Genomic DNA, 16,895 nt, shown 5'->3' on the forward strand with positions numbered 1-16,895 from the left:
TGCTGTGCTTATTCAGCCCTGCAGATAGAAGAGATCCTTCAAGCCTGTGCTGTGGGCTTCAGGTTTTAGATAGGCCATAGTGCCTGCCCATCACAAATCCATGGATCTTGGTGACAATTCATTTTCAACTATGGTACAGTTCCCTCACAAGATCCAGCATCAATACCTCCAGATGTTTGTATAGGCTAGTGCCAGTTTGCTTAGTCACTGCACTCACACAAAACAGCAAGTCGTGTCTGCAAGGAAAACAATTCTTATCCCCCTGAGGGTGCCCAAGCACAGTCACTGTATCTCAAAAGCAAGATTCCGCCAGAGCTGAGAATAATGAGCCTGCTATTTTGATGGTTGCCACCAAATAGCTCAGGACTGCCTTTGCACCTGCATATCAGGGCTGCCATGAAACACCCAGTTTGGGGCAGTGTCTATAATTTACCAATTGTGGACATGCAGTATCAGTTCGCTCCTTCTCACACCCTTTCCCCTGACCAGAGGGGTTGATATGGCCCCTACCTGTGGGTCCCCATACCCTTGGGTAGGGAGTATTCTGGAGAGTAGATTTTGTCTAGTTAAGCCCACCAGCACTTTTGCATCACTGACTAATGCTGCACTTGAGCATTTTGGGCATCTTCCCACTGCCCCAGTCCTGCCAGCCCATCTGTGCTAAGCACTTACAATCAACTGAGGGAAGCAGAGTAATGAAGACGTATTTAAGAAACTTTAAATGCTCAGTAATACTAAGGCCATAAATGATAGAATCACAAATAGCTCCCTACTGAACACAAGTGCACGTGTTCCTGTCTTTCACACTGGTACCTCCTGTGCTCTTCAAGATGCCTTCCTGAGCTTACATGGTTGTTGTGGTTTAAGACCAGCTGGCAACCCAGAAAAACCAGACAGCCATTCGCTCACTGCCTCCCCCCTCTTTCCTCCCCCTCGCTCCTGGAGGGATGGGGTGAAGAATCGAAAGAATGTAACTCCCACGGGTTGAGGTAAGAGCAGTCCAGTAACTAAGGTATAACACAAACCACTGCTGCTACCACCAACAGTAATAATGATGAGGAAAATAACAAGGGAAGAGAATACAACCACTCATCACCCACCGACCGATACCCAGCCCAACCGAGCAGTGATCTAGCCCTTCCGGGTAACTGCCCCCTGTTCTACGTCCTGGGCATGATGTGCTGTGGTATGAAATGCCTCTTCGGCTAGCTGGGGTCAGGTGTCCTGTCTCTGCTTCCTCCCAGCTTCCCCTCCTCCCTGGCAGAGCATGAGACTCAGAAAGCTCTTGGTCAGACTAAACATGACTTAGCAAGAATTAAAAATATCAGTGTCATCAGTGCTGCTCCCAGGCCGAAAGTTAAAACCACAGCACCGCACCAGCTACTAAGAAGGAGAAAAATGACTGCTACTGCTGAACCCAGGACAATGGTTTACCTTTAATGCTTATTTCTGTTCAAGGTGGTTTGAATCCTACTAAACCTTAAAACTGTCATAATGTAATTAGAGAAACCCAAGCTGAATTAAACTATTTTTAATGAAGGTGACTTCATTAAAAGTCACATTTTCTAACATGACCTGTTAGAAACATGCATGCCAGGATGTAAATTGCTCTTTTGTTAGATTTATTCTCAATTACCTTTAAGCAGATGTTGGTTTGGGGCTGCACCTGTGGAGCTATTGGTGACTCACATCCAATGCAAGTGGGTGTAGTCACTGGCAGCAAATGTCTGCATTCAAGAAATAGTGCCATCTAAAGAAAAAGTCACATCACATCATGTCATTAAGGCTATCAAGAGGTTTTCAGTATTTTCCTGGTTAGAATCTGTATCAGCAAAGTCACTATAAACATTGAGGCTGATAGCCACAGCTGCTGGTACGGATCCTTACAGATCAAAGGCTACTGAGAAAATAGGAAGACAACTGGAAAGAGTGACTTTACTGACAACTGAAACTAGGCCAGAAAGGTACTAAGTTAGTTTTCAGTAAAATGAAAAAGCCAGAGAGGACAGTTATAGGCATCATTGTGAAAACTACGCTATGACACAAGCGGTATTTACTAACTAACTGCACTAGTTAGCACTGGAACAAGATGCATATGCAGGTCCTGAGGATGCGGTGATTGCTGTTGCAGCATGAAGGCAAACCTGAATTTGGTAATGTTTCCTGACACTGGCAAAGAAAAAACAATTTACTTTTCCAGTCTTAACCTTACTAAGGTATACGGCACTTGAAGGAATCTGTGGTTCATTTTGCCCATCATTTAAGAATTACATCCAGTGCTAAAGGTACTGAACAAAATCCCAGCATCCCAAAATCCCAGCATCCCAAAATCCCAGACTGGTTTGGGTTGGGAGGGACTTTAAAGCTCATCCACCTCCAACCCCTGCATGGGCAGGGACACCTTACACTAGACCAGGATGCTCCAAGCCCTGTCCAACCTGGCCTTGAACACTGCCAGGGATGAGGCAGCCACAGCTTCTCTGGGCACCCTGTGCCAGCGCCCCAGCACCCTCACAGGGAAGAGCTTCTGTTTAAGAGCTCACCTCAGTCTCCCCTCTGGCAGGTTAAAGCCATTCCCCTTGGCCTGTCCCTACAGGCCCTCATCCAAAGCCCCTCTCCAGGTTTCCTGCAGCCCTATTAGGCACTGGAGCTGCTCTAAGGTCTCCCCTTAAGGAGCCTTCTCTTCTCCAGGCTGAACAAGTCCAGCTCTCTCAGACCTAGATGTTTATCTCCTGAGCTGTGGGTGAAGGCCAATGATCCACAGAGGATGTGAATGAGAAATTAATCAAATATACTATACTTTCATGCACTGTTTTTTGCAGTCAAAGCAAAATGCAACAGCTTAAGAACTTGATCTTGGAAGCAATCAAGACTGCTACCATGTATGAAATAACTCACATGTCAGTAATACTGTTTGAATGCATCAAATTAAGTGCAAGTAGAGTTGATGCCTCAAACATGTTGGTTAATTTTCTAAGTTAAGTTCCTTAATGAAATATGCCCTCATATAAACCATCATGAAACGCAAACAAAAGTTTCAAAGCTCAAAGTTTCACATGAACACCTAAGTTATATATATATAAAATATATATAATTATATATAAATAATTAAAATTAATATCTATTATAATAATATAAATGCTTATATATCTGTATTACTATTATAAATCATACAATCTAATAGAAATGCCTTTCAGTGAGGTGGGCCCATGACACCTCAGGCCATAGAAATGGGAGGAGTCACCCAGAAGGTATGGGTCACTGCTCAGGTCGGCCTGGGTGTCGCTCAGCGAGTGCTGAGCAATTGTATTGGGCATCCCTGCTGCTTTTGCTGTTTTCTTTCCCCTTTTGGTTCCATCTCTCTCCCCTGTTGTTTTCACTCTTATTACTCACAATCATGCTAATATTACATTGCACTTGATTTCAGTTCCTGATCTGTTCTCATCTCCACCTGCAGGTTTTACATTGTTCCCATTCTCCTCCCTATCCCACCTGGGTGCTCAGCAAGCGGCTGCTGGTGCTGAGTTCCCGGCTGGGTTTCAACACTGACCCTGTCCTGGCCCCTCTGCTGTGACAGCAGGGGCTGGACAACAAAGAAAAGCTGGGCTCTTTGTAACAGCACGCAGCTGGAAGCAGCATTCTTTGCTCAGGAAGCGCAGCTCCCGAGTGTTGCTGGGGCTGGGGCAGTGCTTGCCAAAGGGGACCAGAAACAGACCTGTCCTACCTTGCTGGGGGACCAGTTCTTTCTAATGCTCCACGGGCATTCCGCTAGTCCATTGCTCAGGTGAGGCCAGAGCCCAGCAGTCCTTCCCACCAAATGCAATTAACCCCGGTGGGCTTCTGGGCTTTGCCTGTGCCTGTCTGGATCTCTGTTCCTCCAGAGAGGTACACAGATAATTAATTAATTGCAATGCTTTAACTGCACAGGAGCATAAGACAGGAAACAGGTACCTGGCTGAATGCAGAACCTCAGCATTTCCCAATCCCATTACAAAAATCCTAAACCCTGACTCCTGAGAACCATAACATCAACAGAGAGGGCAGAAAACTACAAGCAAGTGCACACAGAGAAACTCAGAGCTAACTCCATGTGCTCTAACAGAGCCCTACTTCCGAGGCCCTCAAGGCCTTAGCTTATTTGCAATTAAATCCAAGGGCGTGTTAAGTCCATTTCTCCTTTCTTATGTTCCCATTAAAACAAACCCAAACCAAACTCAAACCACAACTAAGAGTTGGCACTGGATAAACCAGGAACCACTGTGAATAAAGCCTATCCAGATTTCAGAAAACACAAAATGAAGAGGCCTCCCAACTCTCACATCCTGCTCTGCTTTCCTTTGTAAGCAGAGCTGAAAAGAAGAGCCTTGGACCACACCACATCACAATGTCTGGTCGTGGAATTCTCCTTTTCCCTCTGCAGACTTATGCATTTCCAGAAAAAAAGGTCTTTCCTAAATTAAAAGCCCCAGCCAAAACCACACCACTCCTCTACCACTAGTATATGTCTCTCTGGAGACAATCCAATGACAGAGCAAAGCTGGCAGCTGTAGCTCTTAGGCTCCTATTAACAGTGCCCCACACTGGGCACACACCTCCTTGCACCCAGGATACATGGGGCCGCTAACAGCGTCTGTACTCTTAAGGCAGGGAGCTGGGAGATAAGAAATGTCTTCCTGCAAACGAGAAAGCTCTTATAAGCACAATGCAATGGCGATCAGGATCCGATTCCTTAGGAAGATCAGCATCAGTATGATTATGACAAACTTGCTCTAAGGTTAGAGAGCTGAGAGCACCATGTCCCGAAACATTTCCTCTCTTAGTTGTGAGCAGTGTTTGATTCATAACCCAGATCTTGTTTAAAGAGTTGGCTTCTCTCTGATTTCTATTTGTGTCACTTCAAATCCTACTGCTGCAATAGGAAGCAAAAGAATTCTCTGGACTCCACCTCGAGAAGGCAGAGTCTTAAATGCCTGAAGCACTCTCTCACCCTGAGACACATCCCTTAATTCTGGGTGCCTCAGAGGGTTAGACAACAATTAAACCAGCCCAGCGGTGGTGGATGGTTACACACAGCAGGCCCTGTCTCCTCCAGCTGAAACCAAGAGTTCTGTGGAGGGAGAGGAAGACAAAGGGAAGGTATCCCTCAGCCGTGGTCTGGAGGTTTGCACAGGGACAGGGGAATTGGCTTCAGGTCCCACAGCTTTGACACAGCCTCAGAATCCAGACCCAGATAGTCAGAGATGATGTTCAGTTGCGATCCCCAGTACTGAGAGCAGTACCCCTAGCCATCAGAACTGCACGTGGCAAGTGACCCCTGGGGTGCTCAGAGCCACAGACTTTCTTCAGAACAAAGGTTTTGTTACACACATTTCAGCACCTATTTTTGATATGGTTCTCCATGAAGGAATACATAGGCAGGTTGCTTTGCAGTTGGTCTCAGGCCAGTTCAGATCTCTTAAGTTAACGTAGCTTGTCCCCATTAGTAGTACCTCAATTCACTCATCTGAAAGTGACACTGACCTCTGGATAAACTGTACATTGGCTGCTAAGAATCAGGCAGGGGAGTTACACGGAAAGATGGAATAAAATCCTAATATTCTCTAGGGCCAGCATGCTAAAAAGCTCTGCCTCAACAATATGCAAAGATGCTCCTGAGCTCAATGATCCAACACAGTTACTTGAAGACACAAAGCAGAGAAAGCAGACTAAAGGAGTAAACTACTGCTCTATTCATTTAGCTACCAATAGGGAGAAGCAGTGCTTTAGGCTATGTGCCATTCATCATCAGTTAGTGCCTGCAGGCCTGCTAATAGAGTAGTAACAGCAGCACAAATAGTATTTGACAGGTATTTGTTCTCTCTTGTGCCCCTCCTTGTCTTGTTCCAGTAGGATTGTTTTAAATACACTGCCCTTGTAAGAGAAAGCAGTGAAGCACTTCTGAAAACCAGAAGTGATGACATTTGTGATGGTTCATTACACAGCCTCAGGACAGCCTCCAAGAAAATGCAGTGACCTGAATGTAAACAGGTCTACAAAAGATGCACAGAGTTATTCGTCTCATTTCTGGGGCCCTCCAGGAGGGGGCATAAACAGACTGAGAGACAAAAATGCCCCTCCTTATCTTCATCGGGACTTAGTTCTTGCCTTCTGCTTCCCCATTGTGAAGACTGAACACACGGGAAGTAGAATGCTAGGAACACAAGCCTTTTTCACTCTCATCACTAGTGCGACTGCATTCTGGCCCCTTACACATACGCTAGTCGCTTTGCAGAAAAGGTAGATTTTTGTACTATACAAAGAAAGTGAATTCTGATTACTTCTATGAGCAACATATGTAGAGGAGGAGATTTAACAAGGCAGAAACTGTAGCAAGACAGCGACTGAATCTTCTGAACATCCCTTAACGGATACCAAGTTTAAAGGGCACTTACTAAATGCTAACCATGTTTGCCTCAGCTGCAGGTGCACTCTCAAGTCTGTCTGGAATCCAGTACCAGAAACAGTGAGCTCAGATCCAGGTATTCCTTTAAGATGGTCGTACTCCCAGCGACAATGCCAGATGCCTGTTAAAAATCAATCAATATCAAATGAGCGTTTTTGAAGAGTGCAAAGACAAGGTTGGGGTTATTTAAATCTTTGACAAGTGAAGCGTTTTGTCCTCAGCATGTCAGGGAAGCAAAACTAAACACGCGTTACTGCGAGACTAGCCAGCTATAACATCACATCTACAGATAAGAAAGATCAGTACAAGTGAAAGCGGACTAAGTACACTGGGGGTAAATAGTTCAGGTTACTACATCTGGGGCTAAGTATCAGCACAGCTGGATTCTTACGAAATTTTGCTGCCATTTAGGCCCTTCTCATTTAATTGAGTCTAAACCTAGGCACTAGTTCTCCCAACTACAGCATTTAACTGATGTAATCACTTGCTTTCCTTGCCCAAAATCAAGCAATAAGGAAAAACAGCCTCAGAGGCTGGAGGATTACACCTACCATAACCTATAATTCCAGTCACGCCAAAGATGAAAATCCAGAAGAGAATCCCAGCTGTGAACCTCAATAACACAAGGAAGAGCAGACTCACAATCATTGCAACGAACAGCCCACTAGAAAGACAAGAAACAGAAACCCAGGGAGAACAAGTGTGAGCATCTTTCTTGCACGCCTCTTACTCCAAATGAGGGTCCCTTCGTCTCGTGTAGGAGAACGGTTTGCAAAAATGTATTTCAAAATCTTCCTTATGAAATATTTCCTCATGGCTCTCTGCTGTTAGAAACAGACAGATTATATATGATGATCTGGACACAGCCAGAATTGTCTGCGTACACCGAGTTCTCAGGGCGTCTGAATGGGACCAGCACACGTCTGGTTTGGTCATTTACACTGGCTGACCAACTCACTGCCTTTTCCAGGCCATGGCCTAGTCTACAGCACACAAACTTAAATGGGAGAAATACCTGTGTGTGGGGAGGTTACTGGTTTATGTCCTCCATTTAAAATCCCTGCTTGCACAGAAACAATATTAGGAAAGTAACATTTGAGGAGCTTTCCTAGAAAAAAAAGAATTCATTTTAGGAGGAAAACCAGTGATCCTTTCTACCCATCGGAGAAGAAAATGATCAGGGCATAGTGATGCATAAAAAGAACCTGTTCAGAGCCATCAGTGGGACCCCTAGGATGGACATCTCCAGTGTCTTTATCAAGTCTGTGCTAAGGAAACATTTGCTTTCATTTCACTCCCAGAAAGCAAGTCAGAAAGGAAAGAATGACTGCAAAAGGCCTTTACTCAGCGGGTTTCTTCTAAAGCAATGCAAATAAAGCAGTGTGAACAATGGTTCCATCCAACAAAGATCCAGCTCAGACGCTTCACAGAACATTTCATTTCTCTAGAACTTTGAGGTGTTACATCAGAATTTTGTGTTAGAACAGACTCAAAAGAAATGAAACCCTTTTCTTCCCTGTGGTCAGGAACTTCTCTTCTGAACGTTCCCAGTTTATTTAGCCAGTGACTAAAGATAACAAACGGGTCAGCCTGACCACAGACAATCAAAACCGGATGTTTTGGGCAAACTAAGCCAGACGGGCAGAGGGACAAGAAAAAGAACATCAGTTTATTTAGTTAAGCCTTTGTAAACTGGTCTTAAGTCCTAGCCCCTTAGAGGCTTCCCAGCATGATGCGTGTTCCCTTTCTGAATGGCTTGTTTGAAATTCAGAATGTATTCCTCAAAAAAAGCACTGTCATTTTGGAGTTCCTGACTCTCTTCTTCAAGGCAGTAAGATACCTTTATCTACGGTTAGCTTCAGATTTGCTCTAGTAACACCAAAACTGAATGAATACATGGTAACAACTGTCATTAATAGAGTGCTTCCCTTAAACTGAGCCTTGAAAGCAGCAGTTCTTTGGGAGTAGGATAAAAAGAACAGAGCAATTCCATATTAGATTTTTAATCCCACCTCCTTTCACCATCAGGCCTTCACTCTCATCACCCAAACTCTGGCACTTTCATATGTTTGCCCAGAAATCACTGGATGCATGCTGTCATTTGGTGAAAAGTGTGAGGAAAATTCTACCCAACTACTTTAAAAGTAACAACAATCCCTTATAAAAGTATCCTATTTGAAATGGGGAAACTGGCTTCAGTATGGAGAAAGTCTGTTCAGAAAATGGTCAAGTCTCTCTCCAGCCCATCTGTTGAGCAGCATCTCCTTTGAGAGAATCTTCACTGTAAGTCTGATTTCAGTAACAGATCGAGAGAGAATGGCCATTTAGGCATATATACTCACAGATCTGCTGCAGCAAAATAGCTACTTCTTTTGTTTTGGTGCTGCATTTTTACTAATTGCTCATTATTGAGTAATAATTGCAAGATAAAGCTAACTCTGTTCAGTAGTTTTTGTTCTTTAAGTTGCTTTGCCTGCTGCACTGGATTTGTGTATTACAATGAATTTAACTACATATTGCTAGTATCAATTTGGAAATTGGGATGTGTTTTATATAGATATTCATGACATTTAGCAACTGCAATTGGTTTGAAAGTCTCTTAATCAAGAATTTTTAGGTTTGGAATTACCAGGCAGATGGGTCCTGCAACAGAAGACAGCAGCACCTCTTGGGTTTCTGCCTGGTAGGATATTCAAAAGCTACTCCAGACCATACTGTATGCATGTATGCTGTGCTATCCTTACCTCACATACAGAACCATAACAACATTACGGCAAAGCTTAAAAGTAGGTTTGGTAACAAACACGTACGTGGTCAATTCTTCAATTCCCTACACATTCCATAGTGAGTTTGGAAAAACATAAAATTACCCATTAGAATCTTACATTAAAATCCAGTACCAAGAAATAGCATAGTCTTCAAAACTTTTTACTCCAATTGATCTTGCATCCAGGATATTACTGATGCTGCTGAGAAAAGACAAGACTGCTAATAGCAGAGAAGCAGAAAACAGCTCAGTGAAGCAAAAGGAGGACTTCTTGGAGTTGTTTTCCTATCCTGAAAAGTGCTTGCCCATATTAACGTTTCCTAAGAAGAAATGAAGAATCATCTTGTCAAAGAACAAACAATGTAGTTGTAGATGCCAGAAGAAGGAAACTTCCTAAGGTGCGGGTGCTAGCACTGCTGGGAAGGTGCTAGAATGTGGCAGCCTCAGATCCAGAGGTAAGAAAAGGTACCCCTGTGCTCCAGACTGCCTGAGGATGGAGAGTAGCTGGTTGCTACCCAGCATTGGAGATGCTTGCTGTCCATCTGCAAGGGAGGTGCTGTCTGGCATCAGAGCCCAGGACGTTGCCTTTTGACCTTCAGACGTGTGCTAAAAACAGGAGCATGCTGATGAGGTGAGATGCAAAAGTACTAGGACAATCCACAGTACTAGGAAGGCTGCTGTAGGAAGGAAGAGCTGAGGCCATCACTGGCTGGCCCGAGTCCTGCTGCATGAAGACTTCAATTTGAACCTCCTTTAACTTTCCTTGCTATTAATTTTGGCTAGGAAAACCAAGTGGAATGTTTTCAAAACTGACAGTCATTCTGAGGAACACTAAAGCTTTTGGCTCCTTGCTCATTTCTGCATACCACAGTGCTGGTTTTCCCTACTGGAACTTTGCAAGTGCTCAGGCACAGAAACCATCTACCAGGAAGTCTCGTCTGGGTACCCTCAGCCATTTGATACAACAGATTCTGATCTTTGTTTTTCAATTCCTAAATTATTTCACAGTCTCAGAATCCAACACACAAGCACTTAAGAAAGGTAAAACCTACTTTGCAGCTCCCCTGAGGTCGGTTACGTTTCTTGTTTTCCCTCTTCCATCTTTGAAGGTAGTCTGATTTGCCACAGCTAGCACACCACTCTTCATGGAGAAGTCCAGGAAGCATCTCTTAAGAACTATTCAAAATACCAAAAGAAAGCAGAAATGGAAAGCAATGGAAAAAGGAAGCAATGGAAAAAAAGACAGAAACTATGGGTAAGACAGAGAGAGGAGGAGTTTATAAAAGAGAGAGACAAGGACAGACGTTCACATACTCATTTATGTTGCCCTGCTCTTTGCTGCACCAAATCCTTGGTTTCATTCCAAAGGGAAGAGTAGGTAGGTCAGTCCTCCTACACAGCTGTACGTCACCTTTATCTACTGGTTCTGCACTTTCCTTATCAGGTTCCAATAAGCACTGATGCCTGGGCTCAATATTCAGTCTGCAATATCTACTCCCCCACTTATTCTCAGGAAACACTTAACTAACCTGTCTCTTTTCTTCCCTCTCTGATCTTCACCTCTGGCTGTAGGCAAAAAGAAGGTAAGAACTTCTTTGCAAATGATTTTCTGTCTTTTGGGTCAGTACATCATTTTTCATACAGATTTTTAATTCTTTAGCGCTTCATCCATTATTTTCTCTTTTTGACAGCCTGGGCCTGCTTTACACAATCTCTATTTTAAAGCATGGAAAAAAATAACAGCACTTCCTTATTTGCATGAGCTTCTAGGTCAGTGACAGACACTCTTGAGCTCTGAGGCCTCTGCCTGTCTACTCAAAAGCACCTGCTGACCACAGTGATGAAACCAGCTTTTTGTCCCCTTAATTCCTCTGCCGCCCTCCATAGGCAGCACTATGTGCAGCACTGAAAAGCAAGCTGCCCGGTTAACTGGGCTCAAGCACCACCTGAACTTCAACAGCTGCCCAGAGGAGCTTTCCTGCAGTCGTGGCATTTCCTTCCTGCCAACAGGTTGGCTTGGGTTCGGTTGGGTGCTCACATGTTCTGGAAGGAAGAGTTTGCACCGTAAACCACTTCTTATCAGGAATGATTCAAGAGCAAGAAAGAGCTCAGCTTGACCCAATCACACTCCAAGTGTCCATGGATGGCTCCCTAGAAAAAATGATGATAAAGCTTCATACTTTCAAACTGTTTAAAACTGAATGGAGGCCACTGCCAGGTAAGAGCCAGCTCCTCGTGACCTTGCCACAGAACACTTTTCAGGCTGGAGCTGTGATTTCATGTGAACGCTTACAGTCTGCTAAGATGTGTGTAAGAAATAGAACCACTCACAAGGCCTGCTTGGAATGATCATCAAAGGACAACCTTCATCACGTAGAGCTTGAGCAACAGACTGAAAAGGGGAAAACCGGGAATGCTGAATACATAGCAGAATTAAATACGTGGTACTCCACCCACTCTGAGAAAATGCCCCAAACTGGACTCTGTAGCCTCCTCCCCAAACTTGACTGCTGGAGCTGCAAGACACATTCATGATGTGAGAATCCAGCCTCTCAATGGGATTTGGGAAAAGACTATTCTTTACTTTTCTAGTGACAAAAAAGAAAAGACCTCTTCACTTTGGATCGGCAGGTAAAGCAGCAATGACTGGGCAATCTCCTGCCTCCCCCTTACTTCTGAAGAGTAAGACACAACTAACATTCATGATTGAGAACACATTTGAGTCCTCTCAATGCCTAGGAACCTTTACACAAAAGAATTCTTCTAGTGACAAAAAAAACAGACTCTAACACTGAAAGGTGGATGTGCATACAAGACCTTCATCCCTGACCAAATCACTGCGTATGTATGGGAAAGATCATGCTTATTACACATTGCTGGGAAACAAAATGATCCATGCCTCCTGATACACACTTACTTTTCTTAAAAAGAGCTAAGAATGCTTAACACACTCACAGCTGATGCGGGTTTGTTTAAGATGGGAGAAATCACACAGTACATTTGAGTCCAAAATCAGTTCCAGAAAAAGAAGACTTCTGCCTAGAATTACTGAAGCTCTACACAACAGGACTTAAGAAAAAACACTGAGACACTCTGCTGACTGCTATGGGGTACTTAAGTACTAAAGGATACTCACAGTACTGTGATGGGTAGCTGCAGAGGCTCTTTAAGGAACAGTAATCAAAGAAAGTAGTTGGGATGTGCATACAAGACCTTCATCCCCGACCAAATCACTGTCAAAGCGTATGTATGGGACAACTCCTTATACGGTGAGATCAGAATAATTCAAAGCTTTGCTGTAGCTCAGTAAAATCATGCTTATTACACATTGCTTGAAGAAACAAAATGGATTCCATCTCCTCCTGATACACACAGACCTTGTGAGGACTCTTAAAACCAGGTCTGCAGAACTGCTTCAAGTAATTCCACTGATCGGGTTTGTATCTGTAGGAAGCCTGAATATCAATGCAGGTCACAAACCTGCCTGGGCACTGTGCTCTCAGTCTCCTCTCTACTGCACTGTGAACCCAAGCTGTAATAAAAGAAGACACACTGGGGGTTTCTGTTACTTGGTGCATGGGAGAACAACTAAGAAAAGCAATGCAGGACTACTCTTGCAATGGAGAGAAAAAAGGCCACCTGCCAAACTGCCCTGTTCTATGGAATTGCCTTCAGTAATGCTTACTGCAGCATTTGGAAAGGGACACAATGCATTTGCCAGTGCATTTTGAAAGGTCCTTTCCAACCCAAACCATTCTATGATTCTGTGAAAAGAAAATGGCAGGCTCCCTACGGGGAAAAATCACGCATGAGAGAGAAACACTGTTGGGTTTGCACATTTGGGATGAGGCTTTGCAATATTAAGGTTTTGTAATACTAAGACTTTGCAATATTGGGGCTGGGGCTAAGTTACTCAGGGAACGAAACATAGGGTTTGAAATACCGTGACTTAAACAGGCACACTCTGTGCTTAAAGACAACGGCATCTGTGGGCAACAGACACACTCTGTGGTGCAAAAGAACTCTATCTTTGTACAGCCTATGAAGCTAAGACAGTGCAAACCGCTGCTGTAGTTAAGCAGTAAGTTGGGGTACCATGTGCCTGCCAGAGAGTTATGAAATCAAACCCTAAAAGGAGAGAAAGAAAGAAGTAAGAGGAAGGGGTGTACGAAACTGAGTAAGGGGAGGTGTAACCAGAGGCGGGACAGTTAGCACGTAGATTATACACGTCGGAGAGGCTGTAAACCTTGGAGTCCCCAACCAATGGGGTAACAAGGGAGGGAACTTGAGGATGGGAAAGGAAATACAAATCAAAGTTCTGCCTTTGCTGTGTGTGCCTGCTTGCCAGGACACCCGTTTGTGCACAAACGTTAAATAAATAGCTGCTTCACTGCTGTGTCTGACCGAGGCCTGCCTGAACCTAGAGACTGCTTCTCACCCTTCAACTTCTCAGACACCAAAACCCACGACCCATTCCCTCAGCAGGAGGCTCACCTGAGACTCCAACTTCTCGCCGCCTTCCTTTTTCTGGGACGCTGCTCTGGGAGGGGCACTTTCTCGCCTGACCTGCTGGAGGCTGCTGCTTCTCTTCTCCCTGCTCTTCACTGGCATCTTCCGCACTGCTTCTCTGGGCTCGTTTCTTCCCCTTTCTCTTCTTTACCCGTCTCTGCCAGGCATTCTCCTTCTCCTTCCTACTCACCACAGGCAAGCAGAGGGGGAAAACAAAGCAGTTGTGTATTTTTTTAACTACAGAAATCCCATGCAAACGTTTCACAGAAGAGACAATCCCCTGCAAAAAAAACGTGTTTACAAAAACCAGCACTCACAGCGACTGCAGCCGTTGGCGAGGGCCTGTGCTTGAGCTACGGCAGTAACTAAGAGTCACCTCAGTGCAGGACGCGACTCCGTGACGAAGCACGGAGCCTCCCGGACACCTGCACAGACAACACATGGCCAGGAGCCTGTCCACAGAGCACCAGGACAACCTGGGAACGAGAGACTTCCCCAGAAACAAGGCCTGGAACATTTCCAGTTCATCCTCAAATAACCTCCTGTGACACCACACTCATTTTCAGCCGCACGCAGGGACCAGGAAGGTCATACATATTTTGTACTGTAGGGTGCTGTACGCGTAGCCTGTGTACCGGGCCATCCACAGCTATCTCATACATTAAAAGCGCTAGGATTTAAAGGGCATTTGTAGAGCTTTAATGAGAGAAACTGCGGATTGCTCCTCCAAAAGCATGTGCACCCCAGCGTTGCTCTCCTTGATATTTATCCTCTAAAGTACTACATATGCATTAGGTTACACAATACGCCTATACATATTCATGTCCTATCCCTGCTTCGTAGTATAATGAGCTCAAAGGTCCTTTGCACATGCGCAGTGCCTCCTCGTGGTCGTGGGCAAGGGTCTTCAGATGAGATAAATGAGTCTTCCTCGGACCTGAACTTTTTACCTTTAGTCGTCGCTCATGCTCCCTGGTTGTTTGGCCACCATCCAAACCGCAAAGATAGCCTCAGCCGGTTTAGGGGTCCAGAGACCAGGAACCAAGTTACGGTTCCTTCCTCTTATCAATAGTCTTGCATCCTCCCATCCTCCTTTGGCAAGCGCAAGAAACATTAAGCAAGCAATGTACATTGTTTCGCAAGCAGCTGCAGCCCCTAATAAATCATTCCTTAACCCTAACTCTCTTGGTAAGGCACAATAGTTTTATGCTGAGCGATGTATCTGTTGAGTAAGCCATGTAACTTAAGCAATACCCCCCCTGTACAATTTACCTAACCCCCCTTGTACAATAGTCCACATCACCTTGACCGGGTAAGTGCGACCAAGCAACAACTGAAACATCGGTGCGTTACCAGCTCTATTCCCAGAGTAAAGGTGAATCTCAGAGCTGCACCAGATCCTAGGCAGAGAATTAACTCTGCTGCAGCTGAAACCAAGGCAAAGGCAGAGAGAGCACAGTGGCAGGGCGCAGGATGCCGGGCCATGAGCCTCCGAGGCGCTTGAGATTCAAGGGATATGAAGGCAGAATCAAGCGCACTGGGGGCTCCTGGCCCGCTTCGTCCCCGGCAGACCGCAACCGGGCCGCACCGGCCGCTGTGAGCCTTCCCGCGCCGGGCGGCCAGCGGGCAGAAGACGCCCCACTGCGTCCACCCAAGGGACGGGCGGGTGGGCTCGCCTCCCCGATAACCCCAGACCCCCGCTGAGCTCGGAACTCACCTCCTGCCGCCCCTGCCGGGACCCAGACTCTGCCCGCCGCTACCCTACTCCCGGGGGCTGCGCAATCGCACAACAAAACGGCGCCGGAGGGACCGGAGCCCGTGCGCGAACACCGGGCTGCTGCCGCCCGCACCCCAACGTGGACCAGCGGCGGCCATTGCTCACCGGGAGCCAGCAGCCACCACGTGACACCGGCCGCTTCCAGGGACAGCAGCGGGGACAAAGGGAGCGAGCCCGGGCTGCAGGAGCGAACTCTGCACACTAATGGCAGCAGAGGGCGCCACACCCGCGCCCCGCCCCCCCCCAGCCGTACCGAGTTTTGGGGGTGTCTCCTCCACCAGCACCCCCCCCGCCCCAACCCTTGCAGACGGAGAATCGGGGGGGGGGGGTGGAGTATTTTGGGGCCACCGCAGCGGCTCCGGCTCCACAAGTACAGCCCATCACGGAAAGATCTTTTCGGGGGCACCAGCCTCAAATGAAGCTGTTACCCCCCCTTTCTTCAGAGGACACCCCCATCCTCTACTCACCTGCTCCTCTGCCGAATCATCGCCAAGCACCAGCTTTCTGTCCTGGCACCTTAGGCTTAGCAGCAGGGGCTGAACGTTTGCACCTGGGGAGCTGATTTCTGGGTTGGCTGAGGGTGCTGCCCAGGGAGGCTTGGCACAGATGGACTTTCACGTGGCTAAGCAAGGGTGGATTGCCACACTGGCAGCGCTGTTCCCGAGGACACCGTGTGTAGGTGATGCCCAGCAGCAGCATTCTGTCCTGCAGGCACCTTAGGCTTAGGAGTAGGGCTGGATGTTTGCACTTTGGGAGCTGGTGGTTTGAGTGTAATTCGCAACATTTGAAGGTGGTTTGGGGGCATTTCTAGAAGGTTCTTTCCCCAGTAATTCTGTGGATTCCCCCACCACCACCTTACAGAGTCAGGGGCTTTCCTTAACCCAAGTGTGGCGTTTGGATGAAAAACAAGAGATCAAAACAAAACCAGGCTGCAAGTCCCTTTGGTCTTCCTATTTATTCCAGCATATTCTAGTTAAAGCCACAGGAAATACGCTTTCCCACAGTGACCAGACATCTTTAACAAGAAACACCACAAATAAAATGCTCTGCGGACCCAGTGAAGGAGGGGACAGTGGCAGCAGAGGAAGGTTTCACAGCCCAAGGCCCCATGTGTGTGTACCTGTCCCCCTGCTGAGGATGCAGCCAGCAGCTCTCCTGGGGTGCTGGGGCATTCAGGCGAGATCTCCAAGGACAAGAGCTGCCACACTGCCCTGCATCTCCATTGATGCTCTAGAGAGCATCCCTGGAAAACACCATGGCCCAAGGCAGGGGTGTCTGTGCTGCATTAAGCACCAAATGCATGAAGTGCTGTGGAAAAAGCACTAGCAGGGCAGTGCAGCGCAGGAGGAAAGGAAAGGGAAGGGCTGAGGAGTATTTCAAATACTGGATTAAAAAAAAAG

The 16,895-nt window shown here is 46.2% G+C and overlaps 1 protein-coding gene across 2 annotated transcripts; it reads right to left on the reverse strand.

The window, feature by feature from the left end:
* Positions 1–6,288: 6,288 nt before the first annotated feature.
* LOC130601640 (choline transporter-like protein 5) lies at positions 6,289–11,625 on the reverse strand. Of its 2 annotated transcripts, XM_057413836.1 has the most exons (5): positions 11,541–11,625; positions 10,262–10,385; positions 9,328–9,411; positions 6,994–7,106; positions 6,292–6,563 (listed from the first exon to the last, which is right to left on the reverse strand). In XM_057413836.1, the coding sequence occupies exons 1-5, from the start codon at positions 11,560–11,562 to the stop codon at positions 6,349–6,351; spliced, it is 558 nt and encodes a 185-aa protein (XP_057269819.1). In that variant the 5' UTR covers positions 11,563–11,625; the 3' UTR covers positions 6,292–6,348. The 2 variants fall into 2 exon arrangements, with proteins under 2 accessions (XP_057269821.1, XP_057269819.1); XM_057413838.1 differs by lacking the exon at positions 9,328–9,411 and having other exon boundaries at positions 6,289–6,563.
* Between the last annotated feature and the right edge of the window lie 5,270 nt (positions 11,626–16,895).

Source organism: Pezoporus wallicus, unplaced genomic scaffold (genome assembly GCF_028554395.1).
Source record: "Pezoporus wallicus isolate ANWC-B61680 ecotype Strahan unplaced genomic scaffold, APGP_CSIRO_Pwel_v1 contig_8788, whole genome shotgun sequence".
NCBI lineage: Eukaryota > Metazoa > Chordata > Aves > Psittaciformes > Psittacidae > Pezoporus > Pezoporus wallicus.